Source organism: Phyllopteryx taeniolatus, chromosome 16, assembly GCF_024500385.1.
Source record: "Phyllopteryx taeniolatus isolate TA_2022b chromosome 16, UOR_Ptae_1.2, whole genome shotgun sequence".
In the NCBI taxonomy this organism is placed as follows: Eukaryota; Metazoa; Chordata; class Actinopteri; order Syngnathiformes; family Syngnathidae; genus Phyllopteryx; species Phyllopteryx taeniolatus.
Genome location: NC_084517.1, coordinates 21,137,537 through 21,157,535, shown reverse-complemented (window position 1 = coordinate 21,157,535; position 19,999 = coordinate 21,137,537). Strand labels below are relative to the sequence as shown.

Below are 19,999 nucleotides of genomic sequence, written 5' to 3'. Positions count from 1 at the left end.
GGCCAGCCAATTAGGTACTGTGCCTTGAAAAAGTGGGGTTCAAGGGTTCAAGCCCAACTCCCAATTAAGAGGAGTATCCCAGCACTTTTGTCCTATTAGAGTATTTGGATTGGTGCCCTTGACAAAAGTTGCGTTAAAAATAAGAGGAATAACAAGAAACCTGTGCAATGATTCACCAGCCAGCAGCGGTGGACCCCCCCTCCCTCACCTTCGTTGCATTATTTCGGTCAAAAGCCGCTACGGTGGCATGGAAAGCGATAATGCGATGCCGCAGGCTCCTCCAGTACAGGTGCCTGAGGATTAACCGGACAGCATGAACAGCCAGGAGTGCCGCGGCAGTCGAGGAAGACAAAAAGCAGAGCGTGAACGCCGTGCTGTGTTTGCACGCCGGTGTGGAGCAACGGGGAACCCGACAGGCTTTTTTTTTTTGCCCACGAAAATAGAAAAAGCAGGGCACAACTGCAAACCTGCCAAGAAATGGCTGCCATCCTAAACTGACAGGCAGGGCAAGGAGAGCATTGATCAGAGAAGCATCCGAGAGGCCTGTGGTAACTTTGGACGAGCTGCAGAGATCCACAGCTCAGGGGGGAGAATCTGCACACAGGACAACAATTAGTCATGCAATTCTTAAATCTGGTCTTTATGGTAGAGTGGCAAGAAGAAAGCCATTGTTGGAAAAAAACAAAAAAAGTCACAAGGAGTCCCGTTTCCAGTTTGCCAAAAGCCACATCGGGGATATTTTCCTCTTCCCATTCATGAATTTTAATGCCAACTTCAGGCATATGCAGGAGGATCCAAATTAGCATTGTTATGCCTTGGTGGAGGTCTGTGCTGTCCTGATTTCCATTCTTCACGCCAAATGTGCAGCGGGGGTGTTCCCTTGGCCTGTTCTGCACTGAGGCCCTGGAAGCTTCCCCTCCCACGCCCGATCCGCTCAACCGCATCCGTTGGCTTCCATCAGTTGTGGCGGGAATTCCAGGCTGTTCGTCCAGATTTTCCATGCGTTTCCAAGCCTGAAGTGGTCATCATGCACCTGCCAAAGCCGCCGCCGTCCTCTCATTCATCACCGGAATGAACGGCGTGACAGTCCTTCCATTTCGTTTTCCTCGGCTTGTCTTGTCCGCAAACAATGTCGTCTTTGTGGAGACACAGTACAGCCTCTTTTATAGTACTGGTGTGTCTAGAGACGCGTATATAGGTCAGTGTTGTGTACGCCGCGCTTACAGTATATTCCGTATGTAGTAGCTACAAAGGCAATTGACGGCTCAGACTTGCAGTGATAATGTCGAAACAAACAGCGTAGATCTGAAAGTTTGCAGAGCGCTCCGCTACCCGCCCGCATCTGCATAAGCAAAAATAGATGCTGCAGTTGTTGTTTACTCCCGCAAACCAGTAAGTACGTAGCGGTGACGTCTCAAGTCAGCGGTTCACCGAGGCAATAAAATGGTGCGAGGAAGTGGAGGGTGCGTGTCAGACAACAGCAAAACTGATTACAGCCCAATGTATCTGGATCAAGAGTGTGTTTCATTGTCTTTGGGGGTTGGTTATGAATTTATGTCGATTGCGTCGCTGATGCTGAAATTGGTCACAAGAAGTGCACCTCGCCAGGGTCGGGACATTCGTCATTTACCATCCTGTGCCTTTTATTTGTTGCCTGACAGGACCATAAAAGTACAAATGCTACTTAATCGGGTAACTACAAAGATTAGCGTACACTCAAAGCCACCAAGAAAGGCTTCTGGGTGGTCTACAATGGAGGCTAGCATTAGTAAGTAAACAGCAACATATTGAACCCGCTGTATGGTTAAGTGTTGACATACAGTATGCTACTTTTACAGCAGGAAACTACCTTGAACGCATCAGTCGGAATGAGACATCTGACAAATGGCAACAAGCTTTCCTAGCCGTGTATCCTCAAAGATTCAAATGACAAAAGCAATAGAAATAGCATCTGGTGGTTCTTGCTTGTGCCGATGGAAATGCATCAGCAGGGAGTGAGTAGCGAGCAATGTGGGAAAGTCTGTCAGAAACAAACATCCATCATCACACTTTTGTTCACAAAATATATGTAAAAGTTGAGATGGGTTGTGTCGTTTTTGCATAATTCTGATAACAAACCAGCGGCTCGTGGTTAGTGGTTTACACTGGCCAATACAATGCAGTTCTACTCTACTGACAAAAACTATCCAAATTAAAGCTTGCAAGCAGTGATTATCTTGGTGAATCCTCAAAGTGATGGTCAAAATTTGTTAGTCAGTGTAGGCAAAAAAGCTTTGCATTTTAGTGTCACACATCTGGTTCTGATAAGGATGCAATTGGTCAAATTCCTTGTGTGGGGTTTGGTTCAAGTATAAAAAGTTCATTTTATGGCACTTCCTGACATCCCAAGAGGTTATTAATTAAGGAAGTTGACATATAGATTTCTTTCGAATGGCGTCGTCATCATACGCACGGGGTTTTCGAGTTTTCTTTTTCATAGCGAAACCTTATAATGATCGTCAAACTTTGACACCGTTTTCCGCCCATATTAGATGGCATAGGCAAAATATCTGTCTAGGGTACCTGCTTCTGATTGGGGCTCAACTGGGGAAATGCCTTAGTAGTCTAAATACAAACCCTGGAACTCGTCCAAAATGACCGAATGTCCGAGTTCCGGTTCAATTTCGGGCATGAATCCTCGAGACATGTCCACCCGATTTTACGTTGATTGGTGAAACTGGTGTCGTGGACAAAATGGTACTGAGTAGGTTTTGGGGGGTCATGTTGGGCACCCCAACCATATGTAAAAGTTTATCAGGTTACACATGCGTACAAAAATGGAATTGTTGAATTAATATCTCTCTGACAGTGTCAATGATATTATAATCGCAAAGGTCCATTCTTGATCCAGCTCGTTCGACTGTGCTTCCTAATGGTGTGGCGGTTAAGTGCATATCCCGCTAAGGGTTGGCGGGATTTATTCTAGGGACTTGATAGCCGCTGGCAGGAGCTGTAGCGTTATCTGATCTCTCCTTGCTGAGGGTTGCACGAGCACAAACTGCAAATGACATCAGACCGAGAGACTGAGCTTCTTTCTGCCACTACCTGCTCATTAGGCTCAGAACCATGGAAGCATCACTGGGAGACATTCTGGATATTTTGGACTTCTGGATCTCTGGTGCGGCTCGTATGTACGGTTTGCAATTTCCATCCGGGCCTCATTTTCTTACAGGTTCCCCAAAGAGAAGAAGGCTAGGCACCGATGTGCGACATTCTACTTCTGGCAAGTGTGCTCATGAAGTCAACAGATGTCTGGGCAGAGCTTGGGGAGTAATGGAGTCACTGAACCGGAGACGGAGTGTTTGCTGTTTCCTGATATTCAAGTCCAAGTCTTGAGAGTCCTGGTGCTTTGTCTTGCATTTTGGATGCCAAACCGGACTTTAACCGGTGACCTTAGACAAAGACTTGTTTGGTACATCCCTGAGGGAAATCCTTTGGTACCAACAGGATGGCTCACACACTGGCTATCTAGAGATGGCTTTTTTCTGCCTATTTGCCGACTCTAGGTCCCGTGCGTGAGGTGCAACCTCCGGATTAGGAGTTGAAGTCTACCCAGGAATTTACTGGCTTGCTGCATAGTATCAGAGGCAAAACAGTGCCATCCACGACTTGAGACTGACTGCCCGCCCTTCTCGATATGGAAAGTAAATATTGTTGGCGACATCGCCACGCATATGTTGATGGGGCAAGCTGCGTCAGCTGTGTGGACGCACACTTCGGACAGGGCAGCAGTGTCCCGCTTTGGTGAGGTCTACCTGAACGGGACAGGCGAATAAATCTCAGCTCTAACGTTATGCGTCTGAATGCATTGTGAAAGCGGCTTTTGTGTCATATCCATATTTTGTGAGTGGTGTGTTTGCGCTTGGCCACAAATGGGGACAGAATGCGATTTCGTGTCGGGGAGTGCTTTGGGGCATCTGTGTGCATGAATGACTGCCGGTGTGACATGCAGAGGTGCACATTCATTCTTATTTACAGTTGCAATCAGGTTCAATTTTCCGTACCGGTGTTCCTGCTCAGCGAGGCTGCCCTCGCGCACCCCCAATTCCGCCACACCGTCCTCTGCTTTCACCACCATAAATCCTGAGCTACTAACTTATTTGTGGAGACAGGGCAAGAGGAGGTTTCCCGCAATCAGCAACGGGTCGCCCCACATGTGCCCGCAACCAGGCAGGGCCCCGAGCCTTGGTGGCGCACTATTTGTACGGGGTCTAATTAGCACACACACACACCCTACGACCAAACACCGGCACGATCAGCTCGGTGTCGCCTGTGGCTGGCGAAGCAGACGGATCAATACGTCTGATCAACCCTTTTTCATCAAGTGAAATGAAAGCGCTTTGTCTTCACCTTAAAGGCTGTGTGTGTGTGCGCGTGTGCGTGTGTGTGGAAGGGGGCGCATATAATGTAGCTGCATTAGGGAACTATGAAGATAAATAACAGCAGGCAGGAGGCATAAGTCATCCTGTCAGAAAAGGAGCTTTTAACACTGGGAAACTTTGTGTTTTTGTTAAGCAGCCCCTACCACTCCAATCCCTTCCAGACACCTCTTCACTTGCCTGCATCCTCTTTTTCCTCATGCAGGGGATATTTTTAGCATTATTAAGTAGGGCCACACGGAATATGTTTATCCATCTATCCATCTAGGTACCTATCTAGTCAGCTATCATCTATCTGGCCGTCATCTATCTACAAAGCTAGCTAACGCTCTATCATCGCTCTCATCATCTAGCGACGTGTCTATCTACGTAGCTTGCTATTTTTCATGTTACAGTTGCTAGCTATTAAAAGAAAGTTTTAGAAAAAAAGCTGGCTAGCATAAAATAGTATTTCGATCAATCATCTATCTAGCTATGATCTATTTTCATAGCTAGCTAGCAGCTATCTCGCTATATCTCGTGTTGGCCTTCCTAAGACTTCAAAGTAGCAGAGAGTCCCAATCCCAGCTGACTTTAGGCACACAATCCGGTACACCCTGGATTGATTGGCAGCCAGTCGCACGCTACTTTACAGACAAACAAACATCCACACTCACATTCTCATCTACGGACAATTTGGAGTCTTTGTTGAATATTGAGTCTCCATTGAATGTTTTTGGAGTGCGGGCGGAAGCTGGAGTGCCCGTCGAACGGCGAGAACTGCAATTCCAAGCCCAAATCTCAGCGCTGTGAGCCAGACGTGCTAACCGCTTATGGAACCACTAGTGTGAAGGGGATAAATACTGTCGAAAATGGATGGATGATTGGATGGATTGTTGCCCAGACCGCAGTACATATTAGTAACTTTTAATACGACCTCATAGAAGGCTGTCATTTTTCACCGTATCACAACAAAATTCATGCATATGCCGGAAGTGGGTATCAAAATGATGATGTAGAATTTGGTGCTAATCCAAATTAGAATTGCTGGGCCTCGGCGATGCTCTTGCGCTCTGCTGAGCGCCATTCTACTTTTTCATTATTTCCTCAGCTTTTCCGCTTCCTCGTGCCAAAGTCCTCGTGCGTACGTGTCCGTCCGTGTGTGCTTCATTTACACTTTCCTCTTCTGTGGGCAAATTGCCCTCCGCTGCCTCTTTGGACCAAACATATCCATTAGAAGTAAAAGAATAAGCTGCTTCTTTTTTCTTTTTTTTCGTTTTGCAGTAACAACTTATTCCAAGCGCCTTTTTGGCAGCGTGCTCCTCTGCTGACCTTCAAGGTCTCAATCAGTGCAGCAAAGGGAGGGGAAATAAATGGAAATGGCTCACTCGGAGACCTCATTTCCTGAGAATTGCGGTGGGCTTACTAAACTGGCTGTCTGCTTCCTTAGCCTGCACCCGCTCTGTTTGTCCAGTAGATGACGTGCCACCTTACTTCAAGATGGAGCCCCCTCAGATCCAGGTTCACCTGGAGGGCAACCGGCTCGTCCTCACCTGCATGGCGGAGGGCAGCTGGCCTCTGGAGTTCAAGTGGATCTACAACGACACCGAGCTCACGCGCTTTTCCTTGGAATACAGGTGAGCAGCCCATCCATTACAAAGCTCACGGTTAACAAACTTTCATTGTCGGCCTATTATTATTAGCCTGCTGCAGCAGCCTTTTCTTGTAACTAATAGCTCGCATTCCAAGCTCATCGCACCATGAATTTATGTCGCTCAAATTCGCTATCGTATGACTATTCAATTGTACTTTAAAAGGAAGCATGGTCGTGATGTTACAGGGGGAAAAAAATGTCATTTTATAAGCGATTTTGAAGGTTGCAGAATTAAAAATGATTTGAAAAATGCTATTTTAATTCATTTGCTATTAATTAATTAATTTTGATTCCACCCCATAATTCCACATAAAAATACAAAACTATTACCAGAAGACGTAATTTCAAATTTATATTATGTGACTGTCGTTTTTCTGAGAAAATGTTCTGATATGAGAGAAAAAAATTGTCATGGAGTGAAAATAAATTTGCAATTTTCTGTTTAAAATATTCATAACGTTGCCAGAATTACCTGAGATCAACACCGTAGTAAAGCCACATTAAACATTTCTCTTCAAGGGGATGAAAATATATATTGAAAATATTATTATATGACCAACATAAAATAATAATTTATTGTGAGTTGGGTACATTTTTCTTAGAAGAAATGTGTATTTTTACAGGAATAAGCATGTATATTTATAACTATTAATTTGTAGTTTTATGGGAAAAACCTGAGTTCGTTTTAGCAGGATAATTTTGTAATATTATGACAATAAAGTGGTACTTTCCTCTGAAAAAAAATTTATTACGAGAAAAAAAGTGTCATATTTTATAAATAATGTTGTAATTGTACAAGAAAATTTCATAATAAAGTTTTTTTTTACAGGAAAAGATATCACGTTGCCCCAATTAACTCAGAACATCACGACAATAAAGTCATAGTTTTACTCGTCAAAATATTTAGAATTACAAGAGTAAAGAGGCATTTTCACAACCCTCACCAAAGAGAAATTGTTATTATTTGCCTGCTGCTATTAATATCTTCCTCCACCGGCATTTAATTGTAACTAATAGCTCTCATTCTGAGCTCATCTCTGCTGAGCGTATTCGTTTGCCTTTCACCCCTGAGACCCAACATCTCGTGTTCAGGGGATTGTCAAATGTATTCAAATTTGTATCTCTCGTTGCATTCGACATGCATGGGATGTTTCCTCTCCCGCCACAGCAATCACACAAGGCATCTTCTTTTTTTTTTTTTTTTTAAATTACATCGTGCGAGCGTGGGTGTGCTTCTACGCTCCGTCAGCAGTAAGACACCGGTTCACCAGCAAATGAGTTCTTGCGGACACACACACTTGTTTTTATATTACTTTTGTCAGCTTGCGCTCACAAGAATGAATAATTCCACTCCCTCCTGCCCCCCGCCCCAAAAAACAACCTACCAAAAAAAAAAATAAAAAATAAAATACAATGTCAAAAAATCTCTAAAGCCTCTCTACGTGTGTTGGTGCATGTTTGCTTAATTTACACACAATTGTCAAAAACATATATTTAAAAAAATGCTCAGTGACTGTTTTTATGTCTCCAAAGTGTTTCTCTGTCAATTGACTGTCTGTTGTCGTACCCGAGCGGCTCCAACTCCCGGAGACAAATTCCTTGTGTGTTTTTTGGACATACTTGGCAAAATAAAGATGATTCCGATTCTGATATTGTATCGTGACATTTTTTGCCATTTCCACACGTAAACAAATCGTAATAATCGACATCAATTTAGGGGGAAAATAACTAAGAATAATTAATCTACAAAAAAAGTCCTAATTTAAAATTAAAAAGTTAATATTACCAAGATAAGTTTTGTAATGTTTATTTATTTATTTATTTTTTTAATGCGAATCCATTTCTAAATTTTATGAGAAAGTAATACTTATTTTTTAATTTGTTACCAGCATGAATTTGTACAATAAAGTTGAGAAATATAGAAATATATACAGTTGAAATAAACTAGAGATTAATGTTGTATTACAAGATAACATTTGTAATATTGCCAAACTGACATTTGAAATTGCAATAGTAAAGTTTTATCTTCGCAGCAAATACATTTTTTTGATTATTTTGAGAATAAAGTTAGTCATGGTGGTTTTTTTCTCGCTTGATTTTTTTTTCTTTTTTTTTTTTCTTTTTTTTTTTTCCCCCCATCAGTGAATAATTCCCTGCTGTGTGTCATGATGAAAACACGGGTCGTGGCTGTCGGGTGGCAGCATGCAATTAGCGCCCCAAAGCCATCGCCCTCGTTGGCACCCCTGGCATTCAACACCTTTCCCTCCTCCTTCCCCCGACTTTTTCCGATCCTCGCCGTTTGGCTCTGCGCTCACGTGGCTCTCTGCCCTCTGCTTGTTATTCCTCCCCAGCCCCGATCAAACGAGCCAACTGGAAGCCATTTAATCAGACCCCGCCATCACGCTGAACCGCACCGAAAGGGGTGGCGGGTGGGCGACGGTGCAAGTGGGTGGGCCCAAAGAAATCCACCATGGCAGGTGTGACCAGCGCAAAGCAATTAAAAAGTGGAGTCAGCTGCGAGGTCACCAAAACCCTCCGTACACGCCGTTTAACAGAAATGAACACCTCCGATGAAGTCAAATTACTGCTCTGTATTAGCTATAAAATGCATATACTGTATATTTGCCAGTTTAAAGTTGCGCTCGGGTGCCCTGGATTCACTTAGCATATTGAATGTGGAGAATCAACGCAGCGCCGCCACAAATGCGGCTAACGGTGATGGATGAGTGGCGCTCGTGATATGCGACGTCGTGTAATTGCACGATACATTGTGTTGCGTTCTGCTCCGTGTAGGTATCTCATCCCCTCGCTGGACCGATCCCACGCCGGCCACTACCGCTGCATCGTGCGGAATCGAGTGGGGGCCATCATGCAGTGCAGCACTGAAGTGAGGGTCGCATGTAAGTGCGCCGCTTCGCTTACCTACATTCATACTCTACATACAGATTCACAATAAATGCAAAAATACATATTATGCAATGCATACAGGCGATACATAAATAATATGCACGTATGCATACTAGACGTGGCATACTATACACTCTAAATACAACAGCGTGACTTCGTAGTAAAAGAGTGCGGGTACTAGACCGGCCTGCCTGCAGTCCAGACCTGTCTCCCATTGAAAATGTGTGGCGCATTGTGAAGCTTAAAATACGACAACGGAGACCCCAGACTGTTGAACAGCTGAAGCTGTACATCGAACAAGAATGGCAAAGAATTCCACCTACAAAGCTTCAACAATTAGTGTCCTCAGTTCCCAAACGTTTCTTGAAAGTTGTTTAAAGAAAAGGTGACGTAACACAGTGGTAAACATGACCCTGGCCCAGCTTTTTTGGGAACGTGTTGCAGCCATGAAATTCGAAGTGAATGATTATTTGCTCAAAACAATCAAGTCGATCAGTTTGAACATTGTCTTTGTCGTGTATTCAATTAAATATCGGTTGAACGTGATTTGCAAATCATTGTATTCTGTGTTTATTGATGTTTAACACAACGTCCCAACTTCATTGGAATTGGGGTTGTATATGTATATACTGTATACACACTGTGCATCCAAACCTACACACTGGATTCATATAGACTGTCCATATATACTGTAGGTTACTGCATGTGACTGGGGAATCATTTTTTTAGTGAAACGGATCTGTATGGATCACACACTAATGCTTTTTTTCCCCTGTCCTGTATGCGTAACACTCACAAGTCACTTCCTGATTGTGCCTTTGTGACTTCTGGTAGACATGAGCGGCTTCGTGGAGGGCGAGCGCTCGCAGACGGTGTCGCAGGGCGACGGCGCCCTCGTCCGCGCGCCGCGCATCCACAGCTTCCCCAAGCCCCAGATCACGTGGTTCCGCGACGGACGCAAGATCCCCTCCAGCGGCCGCATGTAAGCCAGCCGAGTGCAACTTCGTGGTGCGCGGTAGTCGCTCCGCTGGAAAGTTTTGCGCCCATTGTGAGGAGAAGCGTCGCGCAGCGATGAAGTGGGTTATTTATAGCGCACCTATTGACCATGCAAGCGCAATGATTGAAGGCTCCACACGTAGCCGGGGGAACCAATTAGAGCCAATTGGGCAAAAGGGCCTCAATTGACGTTACGGCTGACTGACAGCTCTCACCCTCCGCTGGGTTTGTGCATGTCTTGAGTGTGTGCTATGAATTTCTGTCGATCTGTCTCAGCCGTGGCAATAGTTATTCTTGTAAAAACAAAAAAAATGGAGATGAACAATTTGTAATTTTTAAGAAGTGGTACCTTATGAGTTTTTCAAGATTTCTTTGTCTTCAGATGGATCTTGGCAGCCACATTTTCACCTATGCCCACTTTTTTTAAAAACATTTTGTTTAATTTTCTTTTTCTTTTTCTGTTGTTTGGGGGACCCGACGCTGAAAAACACTTATTGGTGGTATATCCTCGCTTATTCAAGAATTTTCTGTTTTTAAAGAAAATAATATATTTTTTTCAATGGCTGTCAATGATCCGATTTTCACTATCATATAAGCAACGGAAAAAAATCGTGTAAGAAAAAAACCTGTAATACCATTTTTTAAGTCACAATACTATGAGCAAATGTGCAGTATTATGATAATAAAGTCACAATTTCAAGAGAAACAATTACAGTGTGTAGCATTACTAGAATAAAATAATAATTGGAATTTTTAATAATGTTCCCATAATTGACTTCACAAAATAAGTTCGGAAAAAAATACTTTTTTTTTCTACACTAAAAAGTTACAATTATGATAAAAATGCTTAATATTACAAGAATAGCCACAATTTGTTTTGGTTACTTTGAATAATTAAAAAAAAAAAAGTGTAATAACCCTAGAAGAAAATCTGAATTCCATGAGGAAAAAAAAAAGATAATGTTACCAGAATAAATTCATAAAATTACGAGAATAAAGTTTGTTTGCGTGCTCGAGTCTTTCTTACTCAGAGCAGCGATCACCTGGGATTCATTTATCCAGCCGCACAAATAGTCGAAGGTGCTCCTCGTGCATTATTCAGCCGGCAGCAGGTGGGCTCTCGCTTCAGTGACGCCAGCAGTTTGAGCCATCTTCTCACAGATTAGCCTGCAAGACGACAGTGAGGGACAACTGTGAGCCTTAAACAGCTGGTCGAAAACGTGCGCAATCTGTCATTCATTCATTCATTCATTCATTCATCCATTCATCTTCCGTTCCGCTAACTTCGGGCAAGAGTCGGGGTACACCCTGAACTGGTCATATTATTCAAATGAATTATGCATGTCATGTTTTTTTTTTGTTTTTTTTTTGTTTTCAAAGACAATATTACGATAAACACATTTTATCAGTACTTCAAAAATGTTATTTACTTCCATTTTATCATTTTATGAGATGTAATATATAATTTTAGGAGTACGAATTTGCAATTTTTTCGAAAAGACACATCAGGAAGGACAAAATGTGTCATGATACCAGATTAGATTCATGATTTCTTTTGTCAATTTCCAGGAAAATAATTGTAAATATCTAATATTAAAGTATTTTTTTATACGTTGTAATAGTATGAGAAAATAACCAAAAATCATAATTTCCCACGAAAATGTTACCAGAAATTTACTCTGTTACATTTACTTAAGTAACTTTTGGGGTAAATTGAACTTGTCATAGTAGTTTTAATGCAATACTACTTTTACTTGAGTATTTTTGCGAAGAGGAAACAGTACTTTAATTTCTTCATCTATGTATTGCTTGTGCAATCTTTTACTTTTCATTTGCCAGAGAGACTTCTGTCACATGACTCCACCACAGCATTTGACCAATCGAACGGAGCCACACGGTCACATGACCGCACGCAAATCCTCCGCCTCGTTTTCTGCCTAAAAATGTCCGCGCTTCAACTCCACGTGGAACTTGTGCCGGTTCACGAGTAAGATTTATTTAAGATTTAAGTGATACTGCTGGGCATTACTTGATTTTACACTATTTTTCTATTTTTGTCTTTTTGACGTTCATGCTCCGACTAAAAAAAAATAAAAATACATCGGAAGTTACTCGCCAGTTGCTCAGTACTTGAGTAGTTTTTTTTCACTCACACAAAAAAAAAATCGACTTTTAAGTACAGAAGTGCCTTGAGATATGAGTCTGATTTATTCCGTGACCATGTTCGCAACTCAAAACACTTGGATGTCAAATTGTCTTTCCCCATTAAATGAAAGAAAATGTCGTTAATCTGTTTTTCATAAGCAAAAAATAATAATAATATATGACTGTGTGTATTGTTATTGTTAGACAGTCTGTCTATGGCGTTTCCCATTGTCTGCTAACATTAAACTAGCGGCGTCAAGGGCAAAGGTATGTGGTCGTTTTAAATACACAAAGTGTAATTCGCTCTTTGCTTGATGTTTAGTTTGACAGTGAACTTCCACTGGGAGTGGCAAGAAACAACCTGAAGCCGCTTTTATTTGTATTGTTTTTGTAAACTTAATGACTTTTATTTGAGTCCCATCAGTAACGTCAGTGAGGAGCGAGTTGAAACGGCCTTTGGCAGCCCAGCCGGAACTTTGAATATCCCGCGTGCAGACCAACGAGACACATTTCACTGCCCGTTTGCTCGCTTTGCGTTAAGCCGCATTGATATGCACAAGCGTAGATGCGAGTGTGTGCGTGCGTGCGTGCGTGTTTGTGTTTGTGTTTGTTTATCCTGCACCGATCAGGCAGATGCTGGCAGTTTTGTCGAGCCTAATCTGGCTGTGTGCTTAGCGTCAGCTCTCATTTAATGGGCTCCTCTCACATGAGACCGTCAAGCCGAGGCAGCATGCAGCCGTCCTCGTGTAGGAGCCGACAGTCGCGCACAAAAGGCAATATAAAGGGATCGACTGCAATAGTTATTTCTTCTCCTGTTCTTCGTGTCTTAATGATTTGCAATGGACTGAACAAAAAAAAAAAGCAATAAGAAGACAGTTGGGCCTGCTGGTAATGTAATGCATCGCAGTCATTTGAAAAATACTATATACAGTATGTTTGTGTGCGTGTGTTTGCTTAACTGGGAACTTCATCTGCTGGGCCAATTAGCGGCCATCTGTTGCAGTCATGATATGAGTAGAAGAGCAACGCTGGGAAGAAAATAATTGCTTCATGGGCAATGTATGTTGAGAATGAGGTTGATATACAAGAAAACAAAACGCTGAATGTCAGCAGAATTGACATCATGAGGAGAAGGTTGTCACGTTATGAAGGGAAGAATGTTTGGGGAAATGTTGGAGTTTTTGGGAGGGAGAAATCATATCAAATATAAATAATGTGATAATTCAACGCTCAATTTTAAAGAGTAAACTTGAGGATAATAGTAAATAAAAGTTTAAATATTATTTAATATAGTGTCATTTACTTTGTAATTTTACGCTATAATGTTGTTTTTGAGAAAACAAAATGTAAATCGAAGAATAAAGTTGTAATTCTGTTTTCCAAGGCTGAGGGTTAGGGAAAATGTAATTTTACGTGGTTAAAAAATATGTTACAAGTAAAAAAGTAAGTTGTATGAGGACTAAACTAATGTTCACTGAACAAATGAAATTTGAAATATTGTATTACGAGAAAACACTCGTCAAAAGGAAGAATTTGGTGCGGAAGAACTACTGTATGTGTAAATAGTTTGACGTCCCGCAACCTTTTGAGCCGCAACTAAATGGCCTTGACTTTGACGAGAAGCGACAGTGCTGTTTTATTTGTTTGTTTGTTTGTGTTGCGTATGCTTGGAGTGGGTAAACAAAAGATGCTAAGCTAACACATAGACTTGTACTTGTGTTGTTGCCTTTTTCTTATTTTTTTATTTTTTCTCAGCGCCATCACCCTCGACAACACCCTGGCCATCCTGTCCACTGTGGCGCCCGACGCCGGCCGCTACTACGCACAGGCCGTCAACGACAAAAACGGCGAGAACAAAACCAGTCAGCCCGTCACGCTCGCCGTGGAGAGTAAGTACGCGCGCGCTGCCCGGCGCCGCTTCGCCCACTCGCCACTTGCAATTGCATTGTGCACAACATTCACGAGTAGGAAGGGATATAGAGATCAATGAGGTCCACGGACGCTTCGAAGTGCGAACGACAGAATGATAACGTTTAGTGCTCCAGCCACGCACGCATCGCTGAGTCCTCTTTCCGCATTTATGATGTCATCATGCGAGACTATTTGCGCCGCTTTTAAAGGGGAGGAAAGAAGCCGCTTGGATTGGGGAGGATTGAAGTCAGTGCAGGCAGACATATTTCATTCATAGGTACGTGAGCAGCGGATATCGAAACCTCCGAAACATCGTAGAAAGTAATTCATTGAACGCATCGTCATTATTAGCCCGTTTTTACTGTTACTCTAGCTTTAAAAAAGGGTCGATATAAATTACATTGACTGTTGCATGGTGACCGACTGGTTAGAGCGTGTGCCTCACAGTTCTGAGGACCGGGGTTCGATCCCCGGCCCCGCCTGTGTGGAGTTTGCATGTTCTCCCCGTGCCTGCGTGGCTTTCCTCCGGGCACTCCGGTTTCCTCCCGCATCCCGAAAACATGCACGGTAGGTTAATTGGCAACTGAATTGCCCGTAGGTGTGAATGTGAGTGCGAATGGTTGTTGGTTTCTATGTGCCCTGGCGACCAGTTCAGGGTGTACCCCGCCTTCTGCCCGATGATAGCTGGGATAGGCTCCAGCATGCCCGTGACCCGCGCGAGGAGAAGCGGCTCAGAAAATGGATGGATGGATGGATGGATGTTTCGGGAAATGAAGAAAAAAACCAGCTTGCGCTTAATCATTTGGAAAACAATGTAACAAAAGCTTTAACAGCGGGGTCCTCGCTTTAGTGCTGCCGGCCCTTTAACTTGATGGAAAACACCAAACAGCTCTGGACACTTTATTAGCTACGCCTTTATGTTGACAGGAGCTCCATTACAAACAAAAATCTGCCTCAATGTGTAGTTTTCTTTATTAATTGAACAATATGTATATTCTACTGCTATTTATTTTCGATGTTGCCCCCTCTCGTGGGGAACGTAACACCGTGCTCGAAACAGCTCCGGACATAATGAATTGAAGTTCCTCCATAATAAACACAGGGAAATTACAAGACGTTTTGTGAGCCCGAAAGTTGCGGTCCGTCCGCAATAAACCGACGCCTCGCCGACGGTGAAAATAAAAGCCAAGTATTATTTTATCTCTTCATTAGATTTATAGCCGTTGGCCCTCTGTTAAAGATTTTATTGCGGACAGGTCAAACTTTTATTCGGAGCGTTTATAACAGTGCTCGGGATCGCACAACGTGGGCCAAAATTGACATCTTATTCTTCAGTTTACGGCCGGCTTAGTTTCTCCCGGGCTTGATGAAAATGTCATTTATATACATTATATTTACATATAATGCAAGGACGTTGCTTACATCGAGGTAGACGAAAGCGCGGCTGTGCCTTTAGGAGGGATTTAAACGACTATGTAGCGATTTATTCAGAGCCTCTCTGTTAGTTTAGATTTATTATTATTATTATTATTATTTTTTTTAGGAATTCAACAAGACTATGTGGATGACCGCACACATTTAGCAAAATCCTTCATTCGTCTGAGTTAGCTCGTAGATTTTTGAGGGCTTCCAAATGACGCAGCTTGACGTCATGTTCCTAATGAGGTGTCCAGCGGGTGTCGTGACGCTGGAGGTCGACTTGCGTTCTCAGCCCGAGTCCGCGATTGACGTCCGCGTTTGGCATGCGGCGGCGCCGTGTGTGCGTGACGCAACGGTGTGTGGCGATCAGATATCAGCGCAGATCACCAGACCTGACCTTGCAGATCACACAAACGTGTTGCACGTCTGAAAGTCAATACATTTGCTCTTTTCTTTTCTTCTTTTTTTTTTTTTTTTTTTTTTTTAGTTCTGCTGCAGCATTTGTTCCTTTTAGCCGCTCTGTGGAGGAATGGAATGCAAATGTACAATTTGCAGGGAGTGGCATAATCTGAAGGGAGCATACAAATCAGGCCGAACAGGCAAAACATTTCACTCTTATTTTTTGATTTCATTTTTAAACACTGGTGTCTTCTTGCCTTATGAGTTTAATTCATGCTGTGACCGCACTTGAAACGCAAAACACCGACATTTTTTGTTTGTTTGTTTTCATAAGACAATAGCCCTCTACCGTCTTGTACCTTTTTAATTAAAACATACGGTAATAATATAAAGTGTAAACAGTTTGTGCATCATGATAATTCAGTGGGCATTGTGCTGCTCCTTCTGGTGTGTGGGCTTTGGTCACCAGGGAGCAGTATAACACAAACACAGAAGAAGATCATCGCAACTAAGCTTCAATATTATGAATTTCTCGCTGAGGATAAAGAATATGATATTGTCTGTCCGCATGTATTCAAATATCAATTGTCTAAAGGTTTATAATTACAGCAACATTGACGCTGGTTCTTTTAGCCTGTCTAATACTTTTTGCATTTTGTGTTAGCATTAAGCTAGCAGACTTCCGTAAAAAAAATCTACCCAACTGCTGCCGGTTGTGCATTTCAATTGATTAGAATTACGGAGAATACTTCCTGCATTTTTCTCGTTCAATTGAAAAACTCGTGTATTTTATAGATTCCCTACACAGAGTAAACTATTTTATGATCGCCATGTGCTGAATGAATCTGTATTATTGACGAGTCTCACTTTTAAAATGGCAACGCTGAAATGCGATGGACTCTCCTTCAGTATTCTAATTGATTGAGACGCCGCTGTATATCTAAGGGAAAGTGGATAAACATTACAGCTAAACTTCTCTCCCTTGGACACGGGCAAGTGTAAACAATACGCCGACATTCATAAGCAAGACTTTACCTGGCGGGTCAGCTCGTTGTTGTCTCCCATTTAATTAGGCGATTACACACTTGAGCTCTTCCCCGCACCGACACTTTATGAACTGCGCCGCGTTCATTACTGCCAGGCAGCCTGTCACAATAAAAGCAGCCCGAGTTGAACGGAGGCTTTTGTTGGTGTCACCCGCAAACACTTTAGGGCTTCATTTATAAGCAGTCTTTAGTTAATGTGCCATGTGTTTCAGTAAGGGTAATGTGACGCCATGGCAGCACATCAAGTAAATTGTCAGGAGTTAAACGTTGCTGTGGCGTGCGACCGTCGGGAGGATTTGGGTGCGTTTGTTTCACAACAGGAGAGGGACAAAAAGAATTTGGTATCAAATCAGAAATCAAAGCATCGCTTATGGATACTTTGACTTTCACAGCATGAAAAAACACATCAAGAAAAACAGGAGCAAAGCCCCCCTCCCAAAAAAAAAACCACACAATATTTAAAAACAGTGAGACAACCACCTATTTGAAAAATCAATAAATTAAATTCATCTCAAATTTTTGGGATGAAATTTCACTCATTTGTGGTGCTGCCAGAAATACATTGTCATAGTTTTGTTGAATTATGAGGAATTCAACTGACTATGTGGGCAGACCTTAGCTTTATCCAGAGTGAGTTTTCGTTTTGTGTCGATTTCTCAGGGAGTCTGATGACTATGCGGACGGCCGCATAGCTTGATCCGGCGTCTGCATTCATCTGGCTTATTTCTATCCTTGTCATTGTCATTCCATTGTCATATTTTTGGGGAATTATGCGGAATTCAGCTGACTATGTGGACGGACCCAGAGCTTTATCCACAGTTGGTTTTTGTTTTTAATAATTTCTCATCATTTGATCAGGGCTTTGTTCTCCGAATCTGGACGAATCACCGCAAACTGTTTTATTTTCCCTTTCTAACAATTCCTGATGACTTCACAGCAAGCACGTTCCCCAACAGATTGATTGACTTTAACGGTGCTTATTGAAGCTCGTGAATAGTGAATGGGTACACTTAGGAGGGGAGTTAAGTGGGATGCTAAAATGCTTCAGTAGTACAAAATAACCTAATTATCCCACTTGGATCCGTCAAGTCATGAAGCACTTCTCGTGTGCTGTTACGTTTTAAAAAAGTCAATGTTATTTAAAGAGACAGCTTGCTGCCAAGTTTATAAGAAGCTCAAAGTGCAATTTGTTTTCTGGAAGTTTCTGCTGGATAGGATCCACATCGCACATTTGGCAGCCGTTCAAATTTGTAGTGGAAATTCCAATCGAAGAGGTGCAGTGGCGTCGATGACTGTCAAACTTCATCAGGTCAGCTTGTAATTATATTATTTCTTGTTGTTCCCCGGGAGCCAGAACTTTACTTTGAGCTCATTTAACTGATGAAATGCCGAAGCCTTCCTGTACTGTAAACGAGATTTGGTTGAAAACGTTCCTTGGAGCGGCGGAACGTCCGGCCAACGAGGCGACACAGTCGGCATACGTCTGCGCCGGTCAGAGAGGACGGAAAATCAATGGCTCTGGATGACAATAGCGCTTAGCCTCGCTAGCATCTGCTACTCCGATCGCTGCTAATCGTAAAATATTCCTACCAGCGGGACCACTGGAACTGAAAATTGTCGTATGACGTTCTGTCTTATCGCATGCTATGTTATGACGGAACGCAAGATGAGACCCTTTTACACTACTTTCATTTACTCATTTGTTTATTACTTATTACTGTAATTTCTCGTGTGTAATTTTTTTCAACCCCCAAAAAATCTTCAAAAGTCAATAGTGCATACTATTCGTAGGAATAGTAAAAGTTAGAAAATTCTTTCATAGTGAAATGAGGGATATGAGTAGGTATGTGTTTTAGAAAAATTAGCCCGACAGTGTTCAAACGAAACACTAGAGTGCGACGCAATACTAAACACATTATTAAAGGACAAGCAAACCTTAGTATATAATATTACTGATCAGAATTGATAAGCGAAACAAATTAGGAGAGGGTCACCGCTAACATTTATTGCATGTAAATATATTGATGGATAGAAAGTCATGGGTGCGCAATTTACTTCGGAAAAAGGATTCTCCTGATTTTGGAGTCAATTTTGGGGCTGCGCATTATACTCGAGTGCCTATTATACACGAGAACTGACGGTAGTTTTTCTTTATTAGTTTAATCAAACTACTTTTTGTTTTTTCAATTTCACCGTTTTTTATTTTCATTCTATTCATTTTCTTTTTTCCTCCCCTTTGTTTCATTATCCACAATACATCATAAGACCGCGCTAAGTGACAGCACATACTTTTCTTGTCATGCGTTATTTTATTCCATCTTATTTCCTTATGGTTTCTCCAAATTTCCTACAAATGCCAACAGGATACGTAAAGCTTTTAAATTAAAAACCTGCTTATGGACGGCCTTAACCCGAGGTAGCCCCTGCATCAAACAAGTCACATGCACTCAGTCCCTTGAAACGGCGTTGGCGTTGGGCGTGGGGGGTGGGGGGGCACTCTGGAGAGGCGGCAGAAAATGAGATGAGATCGGGAGAGAGAGATCACTGATTGAGGGCAGCGAATCGATGGTCGGTCGGAGGCGCGCTGAAAGGCGCTGAGTGATGGCGCTGCATTTAATCGCCGTGTGTGTTTGTCTCAATTATGCCACATAATGGCTTCTAACACCTGGCCCAGCAGCCAGCGCAGGAAACGCCGTTTGCACCGAGAGGAGGAGGAGGAGGAGGAGGAAGGGTGGAATAAGTGCAAAGTAAAGACGGGCCTTGTTAATAGCAGCTGGGAATAGCGACTAAATGTCAGGCTGCTTGTATGTAGTCGCGTTCAACGACACACACGCGTTTAATTCCACCTGCTGAATGCTTTATGGATTTTTTTGTTTTTCATGTGCGTGTCTGCGCGCGCGTGTGTTTGTTTGTGATAGATGTGGGAGGACCCGCGGACCCCGTCGCCCCCTCCATCATCGTCCCCCCGAAGAACACCAGCGTGACCGTTGGGCGGAACGAGGCCATCTTGGAGTGCGTCGCCAACGCCAGGTACGGTCAACGACATATTTCAACAACTACTCTAGCACAAAAACGGCACTTTTAATCACATTGAAACTACGATTTTATTTTAGTGCAATCTTTTT

The 19,999-nt window shown here is 42.7% G+C and overlaps 1 protein-coding gene across 2 annotated transcripts in view; it reads left to right on the top strand.

The window, feature by feature from the left end:
* LOC133466046 (protein sidekick-2-like) overlaps window positions 1-19,999 on the top strand; it is a 127,068-nt gene that overhangs the window by 68,070 nt on the left and 38,999 nt on the right. For both annotated transcript variants that reach the window (XM_061749362.1, XM_061749361.1), the window contains exons 3-7: window positions 5,872-6,034; window positions 8,845-8,951; window positions 9,793-9,940; window positions 13,855-13,988; window positions 19,793-19,904. In XM_061749362.1, the coding sequence (XP_061605346.1) occupies window positions 5,872-6,034; window positions 8,845-8,951; window positions 9,793-9,940; window positions 13,855-13,988; window positions 19,793-19,904 (664 nt within the window). The remainder of the gene's footprint in view (window positions 1-5,871; window positions 6,035-8,844; window positions 8,952-9,792; window positions 9,941-13,854; window positions 13,989-19,792; window positions 19,905-19,999) is intronic.